Here is a 22,962-nt window from a genome sequence, read left to right as displayed (position 1 = left end):
TCTTTATCAATAAATGAATAAATTTTTGTTTCTGTGTTGCTGAAAAGTTTCAGCTGGATTTTTTTTAGAATTTAGATCTGAGTAAGGGCTCTTTAGTCCAATGGAAAGAAATCAGGTTGATAAATCTTTGATTGTTTTTTTCTTTAAGCTTTGTCAGCCAGGCTTATGGCTTGACTTAACTAGAGGCGCAGTGAAAAAAAAAGAAAACCATCCTGTCTTCTTTCCAATAATATCACTGGAAAAGCTGTCAAATAAATCTTTTTGAGACCCATACTTGGTGGCTTTCTGATGAAAAGTAACGTTCTTCTACTTTTGTTTATTTTTCAATTTCGGTAGAAATAATCTGATTGCTTGTTTGTGCACTTCATGATGATTGAGACGCACTCACTCCGAAAAAGCACAATTATTACAATTGTCTGGTAGCGCTGAAGATTTAAGTTTTTTGTATGCTCATTTGAGTCCTCTCTTCTTAAAGTGACAAACTCGTAGTCGTTCCTCATATTTGGGACATTGTCTGGCATGAGAGCGGTTTGCTACTGAATTTGTCGACAATCATCAGATCTTGTTCAAATGAACTATTACCGTTGTCGATTGTATCTGGCCATATACTGCAATTTTTAAAATCTTTTTCAGCTTATGCTGCCGTGAATTTTAAAAACTCGACATGCGGTCCACGTATTATCAAAACGAAAAATTCTGAGAAACACAAATCAGGTTGACAAAGCTTCAAATGATTTTTTCCTTAAGAATTGTCTGTCAGGCCATTTGCTTGGCTTGACTAGAGGAGCCGTAAAAAATAAACAAATCACCTTGTCTTTTTATAAGAACGTCACTGGAAAAGCTATTAGAAATCATTCTGAGACTTACTTGGTGGCATTCTGATGAAAAGTAACGTACTTCTACTTTTATTTTCTGTTTTCAATTTCGGTAGAAATGATCTGATTACTTGTTTGTGCACGTCATGATGATTGAGACGCACTCATTCTGAAAAAGCACAATTACTACAATTGTCTTTAGTGCTGAAGATCTAAATTTTGTTGTATGCTCATTTGAGTCCTCTCTCCTTAAAGTGACATACTCGTAGTCGTTCCTCAAGTTTGGGACATTGTCTGGCATGGGAGCGGTTTGCTTCTGAATTTGTCGACAATAATCAGATCTTGTTCAAATGAAGTATTACCGTTGTCGATTGTATCTGGCCATATACTGAAATTTTTTATCTTCTTCAGCTTATGAATCCGTGAATTTTATAAACTCGACATTTAGTCCACGTATTATCAAAATGAAAAATTCTGAGAAACAGAAATCAGGTTGACAAAGCTTTAAATGATTTTTCTTTAAGAATTGTCTGTCAGGCCAATGGCTTGGCTTAACTAAAGGCGAAGTTAAAAGTAGAATTTAGTCCTGTCTTTTGTCTAATAATGTCATTAGAAACTTTATTCAAATAATCTTTTTGAAACATATACTTGGTTGCGCTCTGAAAAGTAACGTTTTTAAACTCGTATTTCAATTTGATTGGCCACTTTGGGCGATAGGCATAATCTGATAGCTGGTTGTGCATTTCATGATACTTGTTGTACATCGTCTGGCTGGGGAGCGGTTTGCTATTGAGTTTATTGACAATCAGCAGATCTTGTTCGAACAAATTATCACCGTTGTGGATTTTATCCGGCGAGATACCGAATGATATATGTTACAGCTTTTGATGCCGTGATTCTTAATAACTCGACTTGAGGTGCACGCATTATCAAGTTACAAAATTCTTCAATCAATGCACGAATAAAAATTTCTTTCTGGTGTTGAATAGTGTTTCGTACTTTTTGACTTTTTTTTGAGACGTTGCATTTTCGGCTGCGTAACAAAGAGGTTCTATTAGGACAATCTATTGCTTCCACGGAAGAAAACGCTGCCAGTTCAAATGAAATTTTCTCAATTTCATTGATACATGAAACTAATTCACTGGGTATCAGCTGAACATACTCAGCATCTGCTGAATTAAATATTTCCTGTGTCAGTTGGTGTTGAAGTTCTTCAATAGATCGATATTTGTAATTTCATTGGTTACTGTGTTGTTTCATAGTGCTTTTTTGCTTCTTAGACAATTCATAACAGTCTCAGATGGTAGAAACTGCCATCGATTAGTTTGTGTGCTGTATAAGACACTGGAGGAAGCTCTAGTGACTACTAGTACCTATGCGTCCCAAAAGACGAGGAGAACCAGTGAGGACTGGTTTGAAAAGATGCAAGTGTGCCGCGGAAGACACGGGGGAAAGCACTAGTTAAAATTAGAGCCAATGTGTACCAAAAGACACGAAGACGAGACCCAGCGAGGACTGGCTTGACAAGATGCAAGTGTGCCGCTGTGGACTTGGGGTAAAACATTAGTGACTACTAGTACTAATAGGTCTCGAGGCACGATGATGGCAACCAGCGGATACTGGTTCAACCTGGAGCAAGTGAGCCGCTTAAGGCATGAGGCGGAGGACTAGTGACTACTAGTACCAATGTGTCCCGAGAGACACGAAGAGAAGAACCAGCGGAGACTGGTTCAACCAAAAGCAAGTGTGCCGCGGAAGGTATGAGAGGAAATTACTAGTGATTACTGGCAGCAATGTGTCACGAAAGACACGAGTGGGATAACTAGTTACGAAAAGTTCGAAATGAAACAAGCCGGATGATGACCAGCGAGAACGAAGAGCAACCAGGAATACCTAGCTTTGATTTAGCTAAGTTTTTGGTGAAGACCAGCAAAAAGCAGAGGCTCGCGAGACAGAGCTAGGTATAAAAGCGGCGGTGTTTCAGCGAAACCTAAGGGAAGCTGGAAGACGACCAGCAAACGGCGAAGGGTGAGCTAGGTTAAACCGGCTGTAGAAGCCGCGATGTGTTTCTGCAAAACGCGAAGTAAGCAGGAAGACGACCAGCAAAAAGCTCGAATCAAGCTTCAGATTAGGGTTAGGGCTAGGGTTAGCTCGCTAAAGTAACCAAATAAATGAAAAGTCGATGAGCATTATATAGAAGTTGCCGTAGTAGATTAAGTAGTAGTAGAGTTTTCCTTTGTTGTCTGTTGCGTAGGATGCCTGAGCATCGCACCGTTTCTGATTACAGCCCGCGGTTCTCATTTAAAATTAGCGTGTGTGATTTTTCCCAAAAAGCTTTTAAGTCTGGTAAAGTCTATTTGCTTTGGAACATCAAAGTGCTACTTATTCAAAAGATTTTTTTATGTTGGAAAACTTTATATGGAACTGATCAAAGTTTTTCAACTTTTGATTCAAATAGAAATTCATACTACATAAAATTTAGTAAGTCCAAAGAAAAAACTATTTGATTCTTGGATAATTAGAAAATTGTTGATCTTTTTTTCTTCCTGTTTTTGTATGATTTAATTGCCGACAAGATTTAAATTTAACAGCGCTTTTTGAAAGTTTGAAATATGCAAGGAACTGACTCAAAATTTTACGAATTTTTTAGGAATTAAAGAGGAAAATCTCTTGAAACACGCCGAGTCCTACCTTTTTTTCTTGTTTTTAAACCCCCGAGGAGTTTTTCATAGTATTTATTTAAAATCCAACAAATCCAAAATTTTAATGAAACCAATTTTAGAACATCAAATGAAGAAATTAGTTGAAACACCTTTAACGGAATCTGATAGTTTAATGTTGCTCTTGCGAAATCATTAAATGAAGATCCATTCGAAACATAGCCAAGTTCATGAGTCTTAAACAGCTCAATGACGAAAAGATAGTTATCACTAAAAATGATTGCCTTTTAGGTTTCAAAATCGAAACGATATGGCTTGAATCTTTTTTTTTGGGTTTGATTCAGCTGAAGAAGCAGATAATAATTTGACGATGTAGATTCTTGCTGGCAAAACTTGCTGGGATCCCTGAAGCAGCAGTCGAATCACGCAGATAGGTTGCCAAGATGTTCAAAACTGAGTTCTTGTCATGAAAAAAAAAATTTGTTTCTTTTTGTTTCCCATTTTTCGTTGCTTTTCTATAGGTCAAAAGTTAAATAGTGATCAAGTATCTAGTAGGAAGCGTTAAATAAAGCTTCCGCAACTTGTTTTTTCTGTGAAATCAAGTTTTGTTCAGCTCAATTGAACAATTCTTATCATTTTATATAAAGACCAAAAATCGAAAAATTTATTTAGGACATTATGGTGCAGTAATAAAAAATCAGGGTCTTCGACGTTCACCTCTTAAATTGTTTCGCGTGCATTTCGAAATGGTTACCTCAAAGAAAGAGGAAAAAAGCACAAATTGAGCACGAGAGTTTATAAATAAACCATTTTTGAGTATCTTGTGAAAGAGCAAATACATTAACCTGGGATTTCAAAGATGGTATGTAGAAGCGATCTCTATATCACATGCAAACGTTCCTTCTAGGCTGATTTTTTCTTTGATAAGAGATTCATCTACACAGCAGTTAGGATTTTCTCTTTTTACTGTAAGCAAGAAATTGCTGGTGAAAAAATGGAACTTGATGTATATTTGACAAATCAAATTTCGCAGAAATGAGTGTTCACTTTCAATAGAAAACAAGAAAGTGAAACGCCGGAACAAACAATTACCATCGGAGCAATAGGCTTCGTTTTGTTGAGGTAAACGTTAGGTAACATCTGAAGAGGAAAAGACTGATTGTTACGCAACGCAATAAGACTGGCGCAAGACTGACGCAATTAAAAAAAATAAAAGGTACTTGTTTATATATGAAACTGCTACGCAATGGGGAGTTTTTTATTCTGACTGAAACAATCTTTCAGTTCAAAACTCATCACTTTGTAATCAGCTGATCTTTTCATCCACTATACTTTAAATCAAAAACATAAAAGTTCACCAAGGTAACTATTTTAAATTAAAAAGCGTCGTTTTATAAAAGTACTTTTACAAAAAGATTCACTGGGGTTGTCTTTTACGTTGAAATCAAGACAATGTTGTTAACATATACTCTTGAAGGTTGTCACAGAAGTCAGCAGCGCATATTTTAGTGCAAGAAATAGTTTCCTTATATTTAGAGTAAGTAAAAGCTGTAATTATGGAGAGACTTCTTTAAGTCAACTGTTCTTTGCCACAACCTGGTAATCGTTTCCTAAGTTCAAAGCATGGTCTTTAGCTCAAAATCGTGTACCCGCTTAGATTTTCCCAGGAATCCACACAAGTTTTTTGGAATAAAGCCGTAATGGCAGATTAGGGATGTTCGCCCTGGGTTTTCAATCATGTTTTTCACCTCGCCTTCGAGTTATCAACTCAGTCTTGCCCCTAATTTCTGGCCTAATCAAGTTCAACATTTCAAAAGATTTCATAGAAGTAATAACATAAAATTATGCCGTCATGGCTCAATCGATGAATGAGTGTTTGTATGTTTTGGTCAGTGCTCATTTGCATGGGGTAAAACGTGGAAAATTTACATCCAGTTGTAATCATTTTTTTGTAAATCATTATCCATTTTATGTGTACTTCTGAAAGCGCACTATGCTTAACGTTGATCATAATTACTCTCAATTTATTTATTCAAATTTTGCAATCATCTTGAAAGGACATTACAATTGCTTAACTGATTTTTGTCTGCTGAGTCTATGGCTTTGTTTAACTAGAGGCGCCGAAAGAAAGAAAATTATTCCTCTCTCTTATCTTTTAAAGTCACTATAAAAAGTATCCGAATACGCTTTTTGGAAATTGGTTGCGTTCTGATGAAAAGTAACGTACTTCAACTTACATTTTAGCTTTCATTTTTTTTTCCTTAGAAATAATCTGATTGCTTGTTTGCGCACTTCATGATAATTGAGACGCACTCACTCCGAAAAAGCACAATTACTACACTGTCTTGTGGTGCTGAAGGTTTAAGTTTAGTTGTATGCTCATTTGAGTCATCTCTCCTTTAAATGACATACTCGTAGTCGTTCCGCATGTTTGAACATTGTCTGAATTGGGAGTTGTTTGCTTCTGATTTTGTCGACAATCATCTGATCTTGTTCAAATCAAATATCACAGTCGTCGATTTTATCTTGCCAGATACCGAATGATATCATATAATTCAGCTGATGAAACCGTGAATTTCAAAAACTCTACATGGGGTCCACTTATCATCAAGTAGGAAAATTCTTTATCAATAAATGACTAAATTTTATTTCTGTGGTGCTGAATAATTTCAGCTGGATTTTTTTTGAGTTAAGAGCCTAATAAAATTTCTTTATTGCAATGAAAAGAAATCAGGTGGTTAAATCTTAGAATGTTTTTTTCTTTAAGCATTGTCAGCCAGGCCAATGGCTTGACTTAACTAGAGCTGCCGTAAAAATTTGGAAATTAGTCCTGTCTTTTTTATAAGAACGTCACTGAAAAAGCTATTAAAAATCAGTTTGAGACTTACTTAGTGGCATTCTGATGAAAAGTAACGTACTTCTACTTTTATTTTTTTTAAATTTCGGTAGAAATAATCTGATTGCTTGTTTGCGCACTTCATGATAATTGAGGCGCACTCACTCCGAAAAAGCACATTTACTACGATTGTCTTGTGGTGCTGAAGATATAAGTTTTTTTGTATGCTCAACAGGAGTCATCTCTCCTCAAAATGACAAACTCGTAGTCGTTCCGCATGTTTGAACCTTGTCTGAATTGGGAGTTGTTTGCTTCTGATTTTGTTGACAATCATCTGATCTTGTTCAAGTCAAATATCACAGTTGTCGATTTTATCTTGCCAGATACCGAATGATATCATATAATTCAGCTGATGAAACCGTGAATTTCAAAAACTCTACATGGGGTCCACTTATCATCAAGTGGGAAAATTCTTTATCAATAAAGGACTATATTTTATTTCTGTGGTGCTGAATAATTTCAGCTAGATTTTTTTTTGAGTTAAGAGCCTAATAAAATTTCTTAATTGCAATGAAAAGAAATCAGGTGGTTAAATCTTAGAATGTTTTTTTTCTTTAAGCATTGTCAGCCAGGCCAATGGCTTGACTTAACTAGAGCTGCCGTAAAAATTTGGAAATTAGTCCTGTCTTTTTTATAAGAACGTCACTGAAAAAGCTATTAAAAATCAGTTTGAGACTTACTTGGTGGCATTCTGATGAAAAGTAACGTACTTCTACTTTTATTTTAACTAAAACTTCGGTAGAAATAATCTGATTGCTTGTTTGCGCACTTCATGATAATTGAGACGCACTCACTCCGAAAAAGCACAACTACTACACTGTCTTGTGGTGCTGAAGGTTTAAGTTTAGTTGTATGCTCATTTGAGTCATCTCTCCTTTAAATGACATACTCGTAGTCGTTCCGCATGTTTGAACATTGTCTGAATTGGGAGTTGTTTGCTTCTGATTTTGTCGACAATCATCTGATCTTGTTCAAATCAAATATCACAGTCGTCGATTTTATCTTGCCAGATACCGAATGATATCATATAATTCAGCTGATGAAACCGTGAATTTCAAAAACTCTACATGGGGTCCACGTATCATCAAAATGGAAAATTCTTTATCAATAAATGAATAAATTTTTGTTTCTGTGTTGCTGAAAAGTTTCAGCTGGATTTTTTTTAGAATTTAGATCTGAGTAAGGGCTCTTTAGTCCAATGGAAAGAAATCAGGTTGATAAATCTTTGATTGTTTTTTTCTTTAAGCTTTGTCAGCCAGGCTTATGGCTTGACTTAACTAGAGGCGCAGTGAAAAAAAAAGAAAACCATCCTGTCTTCTTTCCAATAATATCACTGGAAAAGCTGTCAAATAAATCTTTTTGAGACCCATACTTGGTGGCTTTCTGATGAAAAGTAACGTTCTTCTACTTTTGTTTATTTTTCAATTTCGGTAGAAATAATCTGATTGCTTGTTTGTGCACTTCATGATGATTGAGACGCACTCACTCCGAAAAAGCACAATTATTACAATTGTCTGGTAGCGCTGAAGATTTAAGTTTTTTGTATGCTCATTTGAGTCCTCTCTTCTTAAAGTGACAAACTCGTAGTCGTTCCTCATATTTGGGACATTGTCTGGCATGAGAGCGGTTTGCTACTGAATTTGTCGACAATCATCAGATCTTGTTCAAATGAACTATTACCGTTGTCGATTGTATCTGGCCATATACTGCAATTTTTAAAATCTTTTTCAGCTTATGCTACCGTGAATTTTAAAAACTCGACATGCGGTCCACGTATTATCAAAACGAAAAATTCTGAGAAACACAAATCAGGTTGACAAAGCTTCAAATGATTTTTTCCTTAAGAATTGTCTGTCAGGCCATTTGCTTGGCTTGACTAGAGGAGCCGTAAAAAATAAACAAATCACCTTGTCTTTTTATAAGAACGTCACTGGAAAAGCTATTAGAAATCATTCTGAGACTTACTTGGTGGCATTCTGATGAAAAGTAACGTACTTCTACTTTTATTTTCTGTTTTCAATTTCGGTAGAAATGATCTGATTACTTGTTTGTGCACGTCATGATGATTGAGACGCACTCATTCTGAAAAAGCACAATTACTACAATTGTCTTTAGTGCTGAAGATCTAAATTTTGTTGTATGCTCATTTGAGTCCTCTCTCCTTAAAGTGACAAACTCGTAGTCGTTCCTCAAGTTTGGGACATTGTCTGGCATGGGAGCGGTTTGCTTCTGAATTTGTCGACAATAATCAGATCTTGTTCAAATGAACTATTACCGTTGTCGATTGTATCTGGCCATATACTGAAATTTTTTATCTTCTTCAGCTTATGAATCCGTGAATTTTATAAACTCGACATTTAGTCCACGTATTATCAAAATGAAAAATTCTGAGAAACAGAAATCAGGTTGACAAAGCTTTAAATGATTTTTCTTTAAGAATTGTCTGTCAGGCCAATGGCTTGGCTTAACTAAAGGCGAAGTTAAAAGTAGAATTTAGTCCTGTCTTTTGTCTAATAATGTCATTAGAAACTTTATTCAAATAATCTTTTTGAAACATATACTTGGTTGCGCTCTGAAAAGTAACGTTTTTAAACTCGTATTTCAATTTGATTGGCCACTTTGCGCGATAGGCATAATCTGATAGCTGGTTGTGCATTTCATGATACTTGTTGTACATCGTCTGGCTGGGGAGCGGTTTGCTATTGAGTTTATTGACAATCAGCAGATCTTGTTCGAACAAATTATCACCGTTGTGGATTTTATCCGGCGAGATACCGAATGATATATGTTACAGCTTTTGATGCCGTGATTCTTAATAACTCGACTTGAGGTGCACGCATTATCAAGTTACAAAATTCTTCAATCAATGCACGAATAAAAATTTCTTTCTGGTGTTGAATAGTGTCACTTGAATCTTTTGAATTTAGTTCTGATTAAGTTTCGTTTTCGTCAAAATTTGTCTGCCAGGCCAATGGCTTGACTTAACTGGAAGCGCTCTGAATACTTAGAAATTAGTCCCGTTTTTTTTCCTAAAAAATCTCACTGGAAAGGTTATGCCGATAATTTCTTTGAAATTTATACTTGGTCGCGTTCTGATTAAAACTAACGTTTTTCCTAAATCAGGGCTTTTTATTGCAATTGACAGAAATCAGGTTGAAAAATCTTTAAATGTTTTTTTTTCTTAAATGTTGTTTTTCTTAAAAGTTGCGTAACTGTTTTCCGTTACGTTAAATATCCTGAAACTCACCAAACCGATTATATAAATTCTTTTTTCCTTGCTCTATAACAAATACATTAATAGAATGGTTGAGATTCCAATTTAGAATTATTGCAGAGAACACATTATTGCCATTATCACGTCGTAGGGAATCGAATGAATTGAAAAATGAACGGTAGATCTGGTGATACAGTGGCTTCCAATGGCGTGAAGATGTTGGGTGCAACGGAGTGGCACCGTTCAGAGTTTTTAAAGACTCTACAGAGATTTTGTGTCTTCGTTGAAAATTGAATGAATTGAACCATGAACGTCTATTCATATGTTTAGGCAAATACGGAGTGTACGAGTTAATGCAGAGCAAGACTAAAATGCAACGGGACCTAGTGCCAATAGCGAAGTTGAATGAAACTATGGCTGATGAGAGTGTGTTTGTGAGGGGCAGAATACACACTACGAGGTCAAAGGGCAAGCAGTGTTTCCTTGTGCTCAGACAGAGAGCATACACTGTGCAGGTGAGGCCTAGTTATAGAGAAATGCACAAGTTCGGACAGAAAAAAATGATTAAAAGAGCAGTTGACCTATTTTGAAAACATTTTGCATGCAAAAGTTAATTTTTCAGACAGAATTCATGTCTGTAGGTCTCCATAAAAATCAAATGTACATGCAAAAATACGCAAATTGCTCTTTTAAATTGTTTTTGTCTGCTCCAACTTTTTGCAACTTAATATATATTTGTAGTTTTTCACGTTGCTAAACTCCTCAGTTTTTGAAATAATTCTGACTTTTCAATTTGAAAATGGCAGAGAACTTGGCTCTTTTTTACCCTTGCGATAAGCAAGGCTATTGCAACCGGGTACTAGACTTTTTAAGAGTAATGAACGTAGTGACCACTCTTACATAGGTCTTGGTGATTTTTTTTTCAAGAAAAAGTCCTAAAATTTGTTCACATTTAATTTTGATTTTTGGCAGTTTGACCGACCTGTCGTTTCTTCTCAAGTTCAGTGCATTTCCATTGTTAAAAGAAATGCAAACTCCACTATCGAACAGCAAAAGTGTAAAGGTAACGAAAAATGTGATCGATTTCTAGCTTTGAAAGTGGAATTTAATTGCACTAGTGAACAAAAGGAAGCGCAAATTCATGTTTTTTTCTTTAAATGTCTCTTCAAGTATGATTGCGACAACATTCACTTGGAATTTAAATAAAATTTTTACATTGACCGAGAGTAAATGATCAGCGCTGCCTTCTATGAATTTAACAAAATTTGGTTTCAAAGTCTTACCAGGGTTTCCCGGGTCTAAAAAGGCAGTTTTCGCCACCTGCACTTAATTTTACATAGGAGTTAATTCTTTCTCAAATAAGCGGAGAAAAAAAATTGATCATGCAATAAGAACATCCTAAGCGACTTTTTAGAGAGAAAAATCTGAATTTGCGCTTAATTTTATCCACTTGTGTATCAGATCCCAGCAAAATAAAATCACTACGTATTGATTCAGTTTTATCAAATTGCGTTAATTTCATGAAAAAATATTCAAATATAATCTGCTCTAAAAATTCAAAGACGTTTAAGGCCATCAATTTTTTTTCTTCGAAATTTGAAGTCAGAGTTTTTCAAAAAAAAAAAACTTATTCTACCATTAAAAAAGGCATTGATTAACTTATTTTGGATTCGCTGTGACGCGAGTATGTTAGTTTGCGATACATGCGTTGTAACGTATCAGGTAAATGAATAAAGTTGAATGAACATGGTAGCTGAGTACATTTAAAAAGTAAGGATAGCAGTCTACTGTGCAAGTTTTAAAAAATACAACAAAAGTTTTAATCGTTTTTTTAGCGCGTGGTGTGATAACAAGATCTGCATAAAGTGTTAGAGCTTAGGCATATTCGGCAGACATAGTAAACCAAGCAAACTGGAAAACAAGTTCTGTAAAAAATGTCCTGTAAAAATAAAAAAAGTCCAAATTTTTTTGCTGTTTTTTCGAGTGTTTGACGTTTTTGTTTCCAAAAAGGCGCTTAAGTACGCAAGAAAAACTAACTTTAATCGAGTTAATTATTGTAAGCCTGCTCATTTACTCGAAATAAGACTAAAAGCCAAAAATTTCAAATCGGGTTTTTCCCGACACTGGGAATGTTTTTTGAAAATTTTTAAAGTTGTTCAAATTACGACTGAATTGGCTTTAAAATGATATATCACTCAACTCTCTCCAAAGATTATTTGTAGCTGATCTTGCCTGGAAAAAAAGAAAAGAACTCAATCACACCCGAATACAAAGTTCGTCCCCATTTTGAAATGGTCGGAACAAAATTTAGGATTAAGTTTTAGACTAGCGCAAAGAAAATAAATAACAAAATAAAATGTTGAATGACAGGATTATCATTTATTCGATTGAGTTTATTCGCTTTTAAGAAAACTGTGGTACCCTTTTTTCAACTTGTCCCTCGCAACAAATGTACCATTTTGCCTACATTAATAAAGAAAAATCTCGGACTAATCAACTCAAAAACACAATTTGATCTTTTTTGATTTTAATAAATGATGCATGCAATTTTGGTATCTTAAACGATTATAGATCAGTTTGCCGAACGAGGTAATGATAATTGTATTTTTTCTTTGTTCCAAGACAAGAGCTTACTATTTCCTTCGAAAAAATATGGTGGGTCTGTGATGCGAAACGTTTTTAAATACTATAATCTGACAGTCTTGAGATGAAAGTTGAATAACTTGCATCGTTTTTATAGTGCTTATAGCAAATATATGGTACCCCTCTTTATTCTTGAAAGTTGAATAAAATGAAATCAGTCTGAACATAATCAAAATTCAGTGCATTCGATTTAGTGTTTAAATTGTATTGCAGCATAACCATTCATTCACTGCATCAGGATAGCTAGAACGGGCTGCTCAGCCTAACAATTAACTGTTCATTGAGATTATTATCACAGTTAAGTAGCGAAACCCGCTGATCTAATACAAATAAAAGAAACATGTCGACTAATTGAACATTAATTATCAGCTCGTTCTATCAGGTAAATGTTTATTCGGCAATAGTCTTTTTTTTTCAGGCCTTAGCATTCGTGGACAGCAATACCAGTCTCCAACTTGTCAAGTTCGTGGGTTCAGTGTCCCGGGAGTCGATTGTGGACGTGGAAGCGAAAGTTGTCAAGGTGTCCCAACTTATCACAGGGTGCACGCAGAAAACAGTCGAATTACATGTCACTTCAGGTCAGTAAAAATTTTTCCTTCATCATTTTTTCTGAAGTCCACTGACTTCGAGAAAAGTGTGTTTTGAATTTAAAGTTTAATTGGTTTTATCCGGATATTTTAAATCAGCACTATAGAGCAGTAATGCAAGTGCCTTCTATTTTTTCTATTTCGTAAGACAAAACTATTAAAGTTTTGTAGGGTGTAGGGTTTTAACGGAGGTAGTGAGGTTTAATGGTTAGAGTATGAAAGCGATTCGATTTTAAATAAAACATATAATGAGGGTGTTTGAAATTTTTAAGATCTGAAAACTATCATAGTTTTTTTTCAGTGTTCGTGGTCAGCCAGTCTGAGCCGAACTTGCCACTGCAGATTGAAGATGCTATGAGGCGATCAGCAGACGAGCACGGAGGAGATCAACAACAGGAAGAAGAGAGTGGCAAAGAGGGAGGACAACAGTTGGCAAGGGTGAAACAAGACACTAAACTAGGTTGGGCGAATAGTGTGCAATTGAATAACGTTAAAGCACATGCGAGCTATCCCCCTCGCATCGATCACGTGAACTATCTCCCCCCCCCCCCCCCCCCCCCGAAAAAAAAACAAGTTAAATAAAAATAACCAATTGAACTTTCTCATCGTAAATCGGCTTATTTTTTGGTGTGTGTGGGGGGGAAGGGTCGTTCTTATGGTCCAACGTTAAATAATTGCGCTATAAAAATCAACAATCTCTCTTTGAATTTAGAATTCCCAATAATACTGGTCAAATTATTCAGCAATTACGCGCCCTTTGAGTTTTCAGCTTATTGGTGAATCTCCATAAGGTTACTGGAGATAACTAGATTCAATAATTGACTGTATTTTGTTTGGAAGCTGTTGCTGTTTTTTTTAATGATAGGTGAAATAATTGCATACGTAACAACGTGATTGGTTGAGATCTTTAGGCCTTTTCGGAAGCAAAATGAACGAAGTAGATCAATTGATTAGGTTTTCTTCAGAACGAAGAATGAAACATGCATAATGATAAGGTGAAACTATCTGTATATTTGGATCTATATCGCTCACAGGTCTATCTTTTTGACCTTGTCCATTTCAGATAACAGAGTAATCGATCTGAGGACGCCCATCAACCAAGCGATCTTCAGAGTCGAGGCTGGAGTCTGTAGACTGTTTCGAGACCACTTGACTTCTAAAGGCTTCACAGAAATACACACTCCAAAAATCATCTCAGGCATCAATTGAACCTAATGGGGCTCGCACGAAAAATTATGACAAAGATTTTTTAAAAATTTCCATAAATAGCGAACATGTTTTTTTTTGAGTTTATACAACCTGGACGTACAAATTTTGAATAAGATGGTTATATTCTTAAGATACAATACATCAATTCAAAAGAATTGAATTACAGAACACCAATAAAAACAAAGGCAGAGAAAAATAGCTAATACATTAAATTAAATTAATTTAACCTGAAATTTTGAGCTAGGAGGGTAAATATAACCGAGTAGAAATGAAAAAGTAGCAGAGTAAAAGTTCAATTGAGCCTTTTCAGCCGCAAGCGAGGGAGGAGCTAATGTGTTCACTGTATCTTACTTCAAAAACAGCGCCTATCTTGCCCAATCACCGCAGCTGTACAAACAAATGTGCATAGCGGCTGACTTTGAGAGGGTTTTCACAGTGGGACCCGTGTTCAGAGCGGAGAATTCAAACACACATCGACACTTGACGGAGTTTGTTGGATTGGACTTGGAATTGGCGTTTAATTATCACTATCATGAGGTGGTTGAATGGTACTATTGTGGAAGAATAGTATTGTGGAAGGGTTGTTTTTAAGCCAGGGGACCTACTGAATATCAGCACCTATAGTGTTATATTTGTAACTTGTATAAACTGTATCTATATATTGTATCTTATTAGCGAACCTACAGTTTTCATGGGTAATACATTTTTAAATTTTAGTTAGCGGAATAGTTTTGCTTTTGGTATGCATTTTTTCTAAATTGTAGAAGAAAAGCGCATGAGATCTCCAATTTGTAAAATTTGAATTTAAAATCTGGTTGCCAGGAGTTAAACAATGCGTTATATAATGGATTTAGTGCCATTATACCACAATAGTACCATTCAGGTAGTTGACGTCATTGGCGATATGTTTATACACATGTTCCGAGGACTACACGAACAGTATAAAGAGGAAATTGAGTTCATAGCTCAGCAGTATCCCTGCGAGCCATTCAAGTTTCTGGAGCCCAGTTTGGGTAAGTTCCTAGTTTGGATTCGGCTTTTTCTCTCTAGTTCCCTCTTTCAAATTTATTATTCAAGTACAGAGAGCAGCAGTCCTTTTTAAAGCGATATTCGAGAGTTCCTATTTTTCAGTTCGGTCCTCATGTGATGTGAAAAAATCGCAGAAACAAATAAAGGTGCAGTTCATCTATATCATACCACAGGTAGTATTAAATCATTGCTTATTAAGAGTCGATGAACGTAATTCAGACTCTTATATAGGTCGCGATGATGTTCTTTCGTTTTTTTTTCAAGAAAAGTCCCAAAGTTTGTTCAGGCTCAAATTTACTTTTTCACGGTTTGACTTGATTTATTTCTAATTACAGTTCTTTTCTTTTATTAAAAGAAAGGCAAACTCCGCTAACGAACAGCGAAAGGCTAAAGGTCACAAAAAACGTGATTGACTTTTAGTTTTGGAAGTGGAGTTTAATTTTTAGGTTTCAAGCAGAATAAAAACTTTACCTATTGATCCAGTTTTCTCAAATTGGGTTAATTTTATGAATAAAACATCAATCATAAATTTTTCTAGAAATTCAAAGAGATTTAAGAAACATTTTTTTTTCTGTGAAACTGTTAACTTGCGTTCATTGAATCTTTTCCAGCTGTCTATTGGCTATGTTTGTGTGTAGAGCTGTATTGGATAAGTTATCGTTAAGATCGATTGGCATGCCTTTAATTCCTTTTATGAAATCGAATTAGCAGATGTCGTCATTATGTTTCGTCAAAATTTATGTTTTTCAGGTCTTAAAAAATTAGAATTAAGCTCTCATGTTTTGGAATTGGAGGGAAAATAGTTTTCTACATTTGTTTTTCTAATTTATGACAATTGTAATTTAAGTGAAAACAACACTTTTAAAATGCTCTTTATATTTCACAGAAGTTCATTCAAACACATTAATGCATTTATAAATCCTTCTAGATATATATGCACTGTTTGAGATCAAATCAATTTCATCTGCTAAAAGTTAGGTAAGATGGGTTCTCTAATGACAAACGTAAATTATAAGTCTAAGATTTCTCAGCGGAGTAAAAACTGTACATTTTGATCCAGTTCTTTACAAATTGACTCATTTTTATCGAGAAAGTGTCAATCATAAATGGTTGTTGAAATTCAAGTAGGTTTAGGACTAAATATTTCTTCTTTAAATTTTTAGAAAATTTAGAAAGGAACGTAGTGAGTACTCTTTTATAGGTCTTGCTGATTTTTTTTTTTCTCAGGAACAAGTCTTAAAATTTGTTCACGCTCATTTTTTGATTTTTCGCGGTTTGACTTGTGATTTCTTTTCAAGTTAAGTGCATTTCGATTGTTAAAAGGACGGCAAAACCCACCATCGAACAGCAAAATTGTAAAGGTCACGCAAAACGTGATCGAATTCTGATTTTGAAAATGGAAATTAATTATCAGATTTTCTAGCGAAATAAAAGTTTAACCTACTGATCCAGTTTTCTCAAATTGGATTAGTCTTAACAAAAAAGTGTTCATAATTTTTGTTTTACACATTTGAAGAGCTTGAAGGCCTTTTGTTTTTTCTTGGAATTTCAAAAGTTGAAGATTGTTGAAAAACAAGTCAGTTTTTGTTTCAGTTTCCTTGCGTTCATTATTCTGTTCCAACTGTCAGTTGCCTATGTTTTGTTTCCTTGCGTTCATTGATCTTTTCCGCCTGGCTACGTTTTCTGTTGCCACCATTGAGACTGGAGAGGAGCTTTGTATTCGGGTGTGTTTTAATTTTTTTGTTCTCAATACGAAATCAAGTGCCACAAATAATCATGGGGATTGGTCGAATGATATATCATATTAAAGCCCTTTTAGTTGCCCGGCTTAAGAGTTGTCACGCTATTGAGAAAAACTGGTTCGAATATTTTAAGCTCAGTCAACTTGATTTTTCCAAACGGAAAACCTTATTTAAACTTACTTTAGCGCTTCCTTAACCAAAAAAATGTTTCTTGAAAAAAGAAAAATTAATGTAAAAAATTTTAATTTCGTTTAATCAGTTCTCTCATTAAACCTGGGGCAAAAAGCGACACTGAAATTAAGAAAAAAACACTTTGTGTTTTCGACCATTTGAAAATTGGGGGGGGGGGGGGGGAATTTATTATTCGGGTGTGTTTGTTTCGTTCTTTTTTCTTTTTTTTTTCACGCAAAATCAGCTACCACAAATAATCTTTGGAGGTTCCACAATATATGGGAATAATTATGGGAAAGGGTTGAATGATATATCATATTAAAGCACGTTTAGTTGTTTCCAAAATTTCCAAAAAGTTGTCCCAGTTTCGAGGAAAACAGGATCAAATTTTTTGATTTTTAGTCTAAAAATTCGCGCGAATAATGCCCGCGTATTTTTGGTTAATTTAGGCCGTGAAAACTTAGTTTTACTCAAGTAAAGTTGTTTTTGGAGTTTCGTTTGCGCCATTTGGTAATTTAAAAAATTTCTGTTTTTTTTTGGATATTTTTTCGTTTTCTTAGTCTTTTTCCTTCACTTTATGCCTATTTTTTTATGACTGTCAAATATTCCTAGTATTCTTCATAAGTTCCAGTTTTTCGTTCAGACCATGTTATCACATAGAAAAACGACACTAATTTGAAAAAAAAAAATTCTGTTTTTTTAGACTATTGTCGGAACCTTCTTTTCCACTTGCACAGTAACCGGCTATCCATGTTTTTTTTATGAATTTGGTCGGAACATTATGTGCTACCTGCATAGCAACTGGTTAGCCTTGTTTTCATTTCACTCCTTTTTTCCTACTTTTCAGTGCTGGAGTACAAAGAGGGAATTGAGATGTTGAAAGAGGCTGGCTGTGAGATCGGAGATTACGATGATCTCTCCACTCCAGATGAGAAACTACTGGGCAGACTGGTCAAGCACAAGTACGACACCGACTTCTTCATCCTCGACAAGTACCCTCTCGAAGTGCGTCAAAACATTCGCGTTATGTGTTCCCCCTCCCCATTTTAATTAGTACGACATTTATTCAACCCTGTAAGAAACCCTGTAAGACAGCTGGCTACAGCGTTAAGTTGAGGTTTCTGTGAGATGAGCATGTGGTTGTCAATTAGCATGCGACAATCGGGTTAGACAGTCTTTTGGTTTTGAATAGTCAAAATTTATCTATTCGAGTGCTAAAATTAACCATCTACTCGATTAAAATTTTGCTGCAATGGATGTGGGAGCATTTCGAGAAAAGATTAGATGACTCCAACCCCTGTAGCTGGAAAATTCTGTGCGACTGTACCCGAAACAACTGCAGAAATATGTCTAACTATCTGAAACTGTGGGGGAAACCCCTTGCGTACGCTAAATTCAAATTATTATTATTATTATTATTAAAGCTGAAATTTTTGTGACGTCTTTCTCTAAATGGGTTGTTTTTAGATAAATTCTTAAACTAAATGGCAAATTCAAGCCGTAAGGCCTGCGTGCACTATGCTTAAATCTGATTGTAACCAAGTGAAAAATCCCCTTCTAAATGTTTCTAGACTTCTAATAACTGAGATTTTTACAAAATGACACACTTTTTCCTCAAAACAAAATAGCTTTTCCCATGAATCTCGTAGTTTTAAAGTTATTGTTCTAGCTTAGGGAAAATTTATTCTATAAATCTTTGATTTTGCAATTGATGTACTTATTACATAAATCGGTTTACTGATCTGGTAATTTACTGACACATCGGTTTACTGTACGCACCCGCTAAATTTGTAGGTCGGAAGTTGGATTCCTTTCAGCTCCGTTTTGTCATTTTTTGCCTCATTTAAGCCCAGCTTCACATCTTTGAGATAAAACCGTTTTCCCATCGGCTACCGTTTTCCCATCGCATGTTAAAATTTATATCAACGAGTACTTCTAACTCTTTATTTATTTAGAACCAAGGGTGAATCAATTTCGTAATTTTTAATGAAATTCTTTTTCAGGTGCGACCATTCTACACGATGCCAGATCCGAACAGTCCCAAATACAGCAACTCATACGACATGTTCATGCGAGGGGAGGAGATCGTGTCAGGTGCACAGAGGATACACGACCCAGAACTCCTAACCGAGAGAGCGAAATTCCACGAGATAGATTTGACTAAAATCAAGGCTTATATTGACTCGTTCAGGTATGATAGATCATGCTGAAAACCAGTGGTATTGATACGCTCATCTCTAAACGACCTTCTATGTTAACAAGCAATGTTTTTTTTTTCGTAAAATTGAGTTTTTGTGCGGAGTTTTTTTTTCGTAAAATTGAGTTTTTGTGCGCACAAAAACTCCGTAAAATTGAGTTTTTGTGCGGAGTTTTTGTGCGTTTTTTTTTTCGTAAAATTGAGTTTTTGTGCGGAGTTTTTGGAAAGATCTTCGACGTCGGAAAGTTGTTGAATAAAGGATGTGCATTGTCGATTGTTTCAATTTTATATCTCTCAATTCACATCGTGAATTGTCTAATAGCAAAATTGCCTCCTAATTTGCGTCGATCTTTTATAAATTTACGTTGCATGGCATCTATAACGTTAACGTTATGCCCAGTCCTCTATAGACATAATGTTAAAGCCTTTTTAAGAGTAATGAACGTAGTAAAGACTCTTATATAGGTTTTGCCGATTTTTTTGTCTGTTTTTTTTTCAGGAAAAAGTCTTAAAATATTGATGCATTTAGGTATAATTCCCTTTTTGAGTGCAATTGAAATTCATCTGCTGAAAGACGTAAAAAGCACTCTCCAAATACAAACGTTGAAATGGGGTGAAAAAACGTGAACGATTTCTAGTTTCTAAAGTGGAATTTAATTTTTAGATTTCCAGCGGAATATAAACTTCACCTAATGATCCAGTTTTCTCTAGTTGGGTTCATGTTATCAAAAAAGCGCCAATCATAAATCGATCTAGAAATTCAGATAGCTTAAAGGGCATCTATTTTTTTCTTTGAAATTCGAAAGTTTTTTTTGTTTATTTGTGTTCATCACTCTTTTCCAATCTTTGATTGGCTATGTTTATAGGGTGCGATGGTAATTGAAAAATTTGTTAGGGTCAATGTTAGCAAAAGATAACAATGTTCTGGAAGTTTCGGCGTATCTGAAGCATTTTCGTTACAAGTTTCATTGAAACGTTCATTGAATTGATTGGAAATAAAATCTAGCACTACTCGTTAATTCAGAACACCAGTTTAAAGCATAACAATGAGTTATTTGAACTTTTGTGGCTTCGAAACTGCTTTATATAAGTTCCAAAACCGAAATCAATTAAAGAAGAAAAAGGAGCTTAAAGTGGAAGGTTTTTGATTTTCTTGAAAATCTCGAGTAAATAGAGCTGAAAAGTTACACTAAAAGCAAAAAGTAAAACATTTGGCCATTTTGCGAAGAAGCAAGTTTTCATGGTGATCTATCTTCGGTCAATAGAACAAATTAGAGAACAGGGATTCTGAAAGCTGAAAATTACGATAAGTTTAACTCATAAATAACGTTAATTGGCAGACAGTTAAATCATCTTACATGTATTCAACCAACGTCAAAGTTTGATACAAGGTAACTTTTTCGAGACTTAAGTGGTTGATTCAAGATGGACTGATTCGTAAGTGGACTGACGAACCTTCCGAGATGAAACAAGGTTGAGATTGATTGGTTCTGTGAACAGGAATGAACTTCCAGTTGCCTCTTGAAAAAAAAACTACTTTTTAGTTGGTTAATCCGTTTTCAATAATAATGTTATTTTAAATATGACTTTTGAAGTTTTATCAAAAATCAACAAGTGAAGGGTGTTTCAACAATGAAAGGTAAACTTTGTAATTATCACATTAAAACTCGAACTCGAATCATCAAGAAGGTGAAAACATCAGCAGAAAACACACTGAATTCCCTAGAAGAAAATTTTTCTTCGGATCTTTCGGTTGACTTAATCAGTGTTATAGAGACAGGACTCAAGCAAATTTTTTTGTAATTCAAACTATGTAATCTTTTTTTTAAAGTTACTTCCTGCATTTAAACGCAAATTGATGTATTTTTTAAAAAGATTTTATGATCATGTCTTCAGTTTAAATAGATGTTTCCCTGGAGGTTGTACCAATTGCAAAGTTGGAAAGTTAGCTTCTTACTCGCATATAATTTTCTTCGATAATCTGTTTGGTCATATAGCTCTAAGAAATAGTAGCGTTCGACCTCGTCAAAGTGACAAATGTAATTTTTTCGTGAAGTTCAAGAAGCATTATGGCCCCAAAGTTTCAAAGTTGAACTTTTTTCAAAAAGCAAGTAGGTTTTTTGTTTCTGTTTCTTTGTTTTCATACTCATTTTTTAGCTATCTGTTGGCTATGTTTTTTTAGAAAACACGCGAAACTTTCTAATTAAATTGAGATTTGAAAATTCATATGAATAATGAACAGTATTTTATTGAACTAACTCAGTAGTAAAGCATACGAAGTCGAGTGATAGTTGGAATTCGCCTTCATTTTTACCTAAGAAGAGCTTCCTCTCGTTGAGTTCAGATTCATTTGTTTTTTAAAAACTTAATTGTCTGTTTTCCCCGGTCGGGAGGTGGTGTGTTTAAAAAGATTTCTTGTCAGCGATTCAAAAACATTATGAAAAACTGTTTAGGTATGGATGTCCCCCTCACGGTGGAGGTGGGGTTGGGATGGAGAGAGTGGTGATGCTGTTCCTAGGAGTGCCCAACATCAGACTAGTGTCCATGTTCCCCCGAGACCCCAGCAGACTCACGCCATAATTGAACTGAAATCGAGAAGACTTGATTGACGAGAAGCAAAATTTCATGTAAAAGAAAGGGTGCATTTTTGGCAATACTTCAGAGCAATTAATGATTTCAACTGTCACTCTCTCTTTTTAAGCGTCAATGAACGAAGTGACGACACTTATATAGGTTGTGTTGATTTTTCCCACTAAACAAGAAAAGGACTACAAAAAAAGCCTGCTTTCAAAATTTTTTTCTTCTAGGTTGAGATTGATTGGTTCTGTGAACATGAATTGCCTCCAGTTGCCTCTTGAAAAATCTGCTTTTTAGGTGGTGAATCCGTTTTTAATAATATTGTTATTTCAAATATGACTTGACATCAAATTTAGTGAAGGGTCCAAAGTCTCTTGATTTTAAAGAATACCTTTTTTGTATCTCAACTTATATAAATGGTTGAATAATATGTTTTAAAGGCACACTCTAATCTGTGGATTTATCATGTGACTTAAAAATTATCTCACGTATTTTTTTCGACAAATTCTGAAAAATTTGCGATTTTTTTGATGCTGTTTTTACAAGGATAGCTATTATAGCAATTTGCTTAGTAATGGAGTGCTCACAAAGCAGTCTCTGTTCTCTTAAAGCTTCAGCTTTTAAAGCTTCAGTTATAAATATTATTATGGAAAATAGTTGATTTGTTGAACGCATTGGTTAATCAAAATATGGATCTGTTTAAACTTCGATGTAATGCTTTAAAGAGTTGAGTGACTATTCTGTTTATAAATTAAATGTTAACGACCTTGAATTATTTAATGAAGTTGATTAAAACTTGTAATATAACGGCGGTGAATTGTGGAGGAAGATTTTGACCTGAATGTGCCTCGAAGAATATTTCTTACTGCATTTCTTTTTGAGCTGTCTTGAAGTATTTTCGACTTTGCACTTAGTTTTTTATGAGATGGCAACGGATTGGAGGATGCTTAAAAAGTCTTTTCTTACAAAAAATAAAAGTAATGAACTCAGATATACAAAAGGTCTGTGAATCAAAGATACTCACGCGTAAATCTCAATGAAGGCAATCGAAATGCAACGTCGCTCTTGTGTTACATGATGGGAGAGAAATGTGCATTGAATTAAGCTAACAATTTTCTCATGATTAGGAGTAGATTCTTGTATAGATCGCGATGAATTTTTTTCGTTTGTTTATGAGAAGTCTAAAATTTGTTGAGGCTCAAATTTAGTTTTTTTTGCGGTT

The 22,962-nt window shown here is 34.9% G+C and overlaps 1 protein-coding gene across 1 annotated transcript in view; it reads left to right on the top strand.

Moving 5' to 3' along the window:
- Positions 1-22,647, top strand: part of LOC134855238 (aspartate--tRNA ligase, cytoplasmic-like) — a 62,184-nt gene extending 39,537 nt beyond the window's left edge. The window contains exons 4-12 of the mRNA XM_063871699.1: positions 9,916-10,100; positions 12,647-12,806; positions 13,117-13,275; positions 13,879-14,013; positions 14,335-14,561; positions 14,908-15,037; positions 17,814-17,971; positions 18,970-19,157; positions 21,617-22,647. Of these exons, the coding sequence (XP_063727769.1) occupies positions 9,916-10,100; positions 12,647-12,806; positions 13,117-13,275; positions 13,879-14,013; positions 14,335-14,561; positions 14,908-15,037; positions 17,814-17,971; positions 18,970-19,157; positions 21,617-21,743 (1,469 nt within the window). The 3' untranslated portion in view covers positions 21,744-22,647. The remainder of the gene's footprint in view (positions 1-9,915; positions 10,101-12,646; positions 12,807-13,116; positions 13,276-13,878; positions 14,014-14,334; positions 14,562-14,907; positions 15,038-17,813; positions 17,972-18,969; positions 19,158-21,616) is intronic.
- Positions 22,648-22,962: the final 315 nt, after the last annotated feature.

This window comes from Symsagittifera roscoffensis, chromosome 10, assembly GCF_963678635.1.
Source record: "Symsagittifera roscoffensis chromosome 10, txSymRosc1.1, whole genome shotgun sequence".
Classification (NCBI taxonomy): Eukaryota; Metazoa; Xenacoelomorpha; order Acoela; family Convolutidae; genus Symsagittifera; species Symsagittifera roscoffensis.
The sequence above is the reverse complement of the archived record's forward strand: the minus strand, read 5'-3'. Positions and strand labels throughout refer to the sequence as shown.